Here is a 2,500-nt window from a genome sequence, read left to right as displayed (position 1 = left end):
TTTAGAAAATAGTAAAAATAAAGAAAAACACGGTATTATTCTCATGTTCTCTCTTCTCTCCTCTCCACTTCTCCATCCCTCTTCCTCTCCATCCCTTTCTTCTCTTCTCCATCTCTCTCTCCTCATCTCCATCCCTCTCCCCTTTTCTCCATCCCTCTCTCCTCCTCTCAATTCCTCTCTCCTCCTCTCAATTCCTCTCTCCTCCTCTCCAATCCTCTCTCCTCATCTCCATCCCTGTCCCCTCCTCTCCATCCCTCTCTCCTCCTCTCCGTCCCTCTCTCCTCCTCTCCATTCCTCTCTCCTCCTCTCCATCCCTCTCTCCTCCTCTCCATTCCTCTCTCCTCCTCTCCATCTCTCTCTCCTCCTCTCCATCCCTCTCCATTCCTCTCTCCTCCTCTCCATCCCTCTCTCCTCCTCTCCATCCCTCTCTCCTCCTCTCCATCTCTCTCTCCTCCTCTCCATCCCTCTCTCTTCCTCTCCACCCCTCTCTCCTCCTCTCCATTCATCTCTCCTCTCCATCCCTCTCCATCCCTCTCTCCTCCTCTCCATCTCTCTCTCCTCCTCTCCATCTCTCTCTCCTCCTCTCCATCTCTCTCTCCTCCTCTCCATCCCTCTCCATCCCTCTCTATCTCTCTCCTCCTCTCCATTCCTCTCTCCTCCTCTCCATTCCTCTCTCCTCCTCTCCATCCCTCTCTCATCCTCTCCATCTCTCTCCTCCTCTCCATCTCTCTCCTCCTCTCCATCCCTCTCTCCTCCTCTCCATCTCTCTCTCCTCCTCTCCTCCCTCTCCATTCCTCTCTCCTCCTCTCCATCCCTCTCTCCTCTTCTCCATCTCTCTCTCCTCCTCTCCATCCCTCTATCTCTCTCCCCTCCTCTCCATTCCTCTCTCCTCCTCTCCACCCCTCTCCATTCCTCTCTCCTCCTCTCATTCCTCTCTCCTACTCTCCATTCTTCTCTCCTCCTCTCCATCCCTCTCTCCTCCTCTCCATCCCTCTCATTCCTCTCTCCTACTCTCCATTCTTCTCTCCTCCTCTCCATCCCTCTTCTACTCTCCATTCTTCTCTCCTCCTCTCCATCCCTCTCTCCTCTCCATTCTTCTCTCCTCCTCTCCATCCCTCTCTCCTCTCATTCCTCTCTCCTCTCATTCCTCTCTTCTCATCTCATTCCTCTCTCCTCTCCTTTCTTCTCTCCTCCTCTCATCCCTCTCCTCTCATTCATCTCTCCTCCTCTCATCCCTCTCTCCTCTCATTCATCTCTCCTCCTCTCCACCCCTCTCTCGTCCTCTCCATCTCTCTCTCCTCAGTTCTAAGGACATCTCCCTCCCTCGCCCCTACTACATGGCAGACGAGGATGATGAGCGACCCTTCATCTGCTCTCTCGCCCAGGACAACGGCATCATGGCGTGCACCGACGTCCCGGCCCGCCGAGAACTAGGACGCACCTGCTGCCTGGACAAGGACGATGTGACACACAGACAGGGTTTGGGGCTGAGTCCTGAACCCCTGGTTAACGGGTCAGTGAGCGGGCCTGGACTGTGTGTCAACTGGAACCAGTATTACACACGCTGTCACACGGGCCACAGCAACCCACATAAAGGAGCCATCAACTTCGACAATATCGCCTACGCTTGGATCGTCATCTTTCAGGTAGGGCTTTGATTGGGTGGTTTGGACTGTCTGTCTTCTCTCCATTTGTATTGGTTTAGCTTTGTGAGCTGGTGTGGCTAGATATGCACCACAACGTGTCTCTCTCTACACCTACCTAGCTTGCTTTCTCTGGCTCTCTTTTTCTATTGATGAACAAATCAAATCAAATCACATTTTATTTGTCACGTGCTGAATAAAACAGGTTCAGACCTTACAGTGAAATGCTTACTTAAAAGCCCCTAACCAACAATGCAGTTCCAAAATGTTGTAAAGAAAATATTTAATAAAAAGTAACAAAATAAAATAACAATAACAAGGCTATATACATGGGGTACCGGAACCAAGTCAATGTGTGGGGCTACAGGTTAGTCAATGTAGGTCGGGGAAAGGGGACTAAAATGTCTTTGCACTGTCCAGGGAGCTGTATTGGTTATTAAAGTAGAGTCCAGATCAAATCCCTGTACTGGAGGGCTGCAATGTGCAAGCTTTTGTTCCCGCCCAGCACTGACGTGCATGAGATCACTTTTATTTAGATCATAGTTAGTCTTATCAGGTGTGTTAGTGCACATTGGCACTGGGCTGGTACAAACACCTGCACAACGTGCCAGTCCTCTTAGACTAGACTTGTCCCACCCCTGAAGTATAGGTCAGGAGCATGTTGAGATAGAGTAGAGCTAACCATAGTGATTAAGTCATGACACGATAGAGTAGAGCTAACCATAGTGATTAAGTCATGACAAGATAGAGTAGAGCTAACCATAGTGATTAAGTCATGACAAGATAGAGTAGAGGTTACCATAGTGATTAAGTCATGACACGATAGAGTAGAGGTTACCATAGTGATTAAGTCATGA

The 2,500-nt window shown here is 49.8% G+C and overlaps 1 protein-coding gene across 1 annotated transcript in view; it reads left to right on the top strand.

Moving 5' to 3' along the window:
- LOC120037668 (voltage-dependent T-type calcium channel subunit alpha-1I-like) overlaps positions 1 to 2,500 on the top strand; it is a gene marked incomplete at its 5' end in the record, with an annotated part of 166,483 nt that overhangs the window by 30,226 nt on the left and 133,757 nt on the right. The window contains one exon of the mRNA XM_038983664.1: positions 1,304 to 1,646. Coding sequence (XP_038839592.1) covers positions 1,304 to 1,646 — 343 coding nt within the window. The remainder of the gene's footprint in view (positions 1 to 1,303; positions 1,647 to 2,500) is intronic.

This window comes from Salvelinus namaycush, unplaced genomic scaffold, assembly GCF_016432855.1.
Source record: "Salvelinus namaycush isolate Seneca unplaced genomic scaffold, SaNama_1.0 Scaffold181, whole genome shotgun sequence".
NCBI classification, from domain to species: domain Eukaryota; kingdom Metazoa; phylum Chordata; class Actinopteri; order Salmoniformes; family Salmonidae; genus Salvelinus; species Salvelinus namaycush.
The sequence above is the reverse complement of the archived record's forward strand: the minus strand, read 5'-3'. Positions and strand labels throughout refer to the sequence as shown.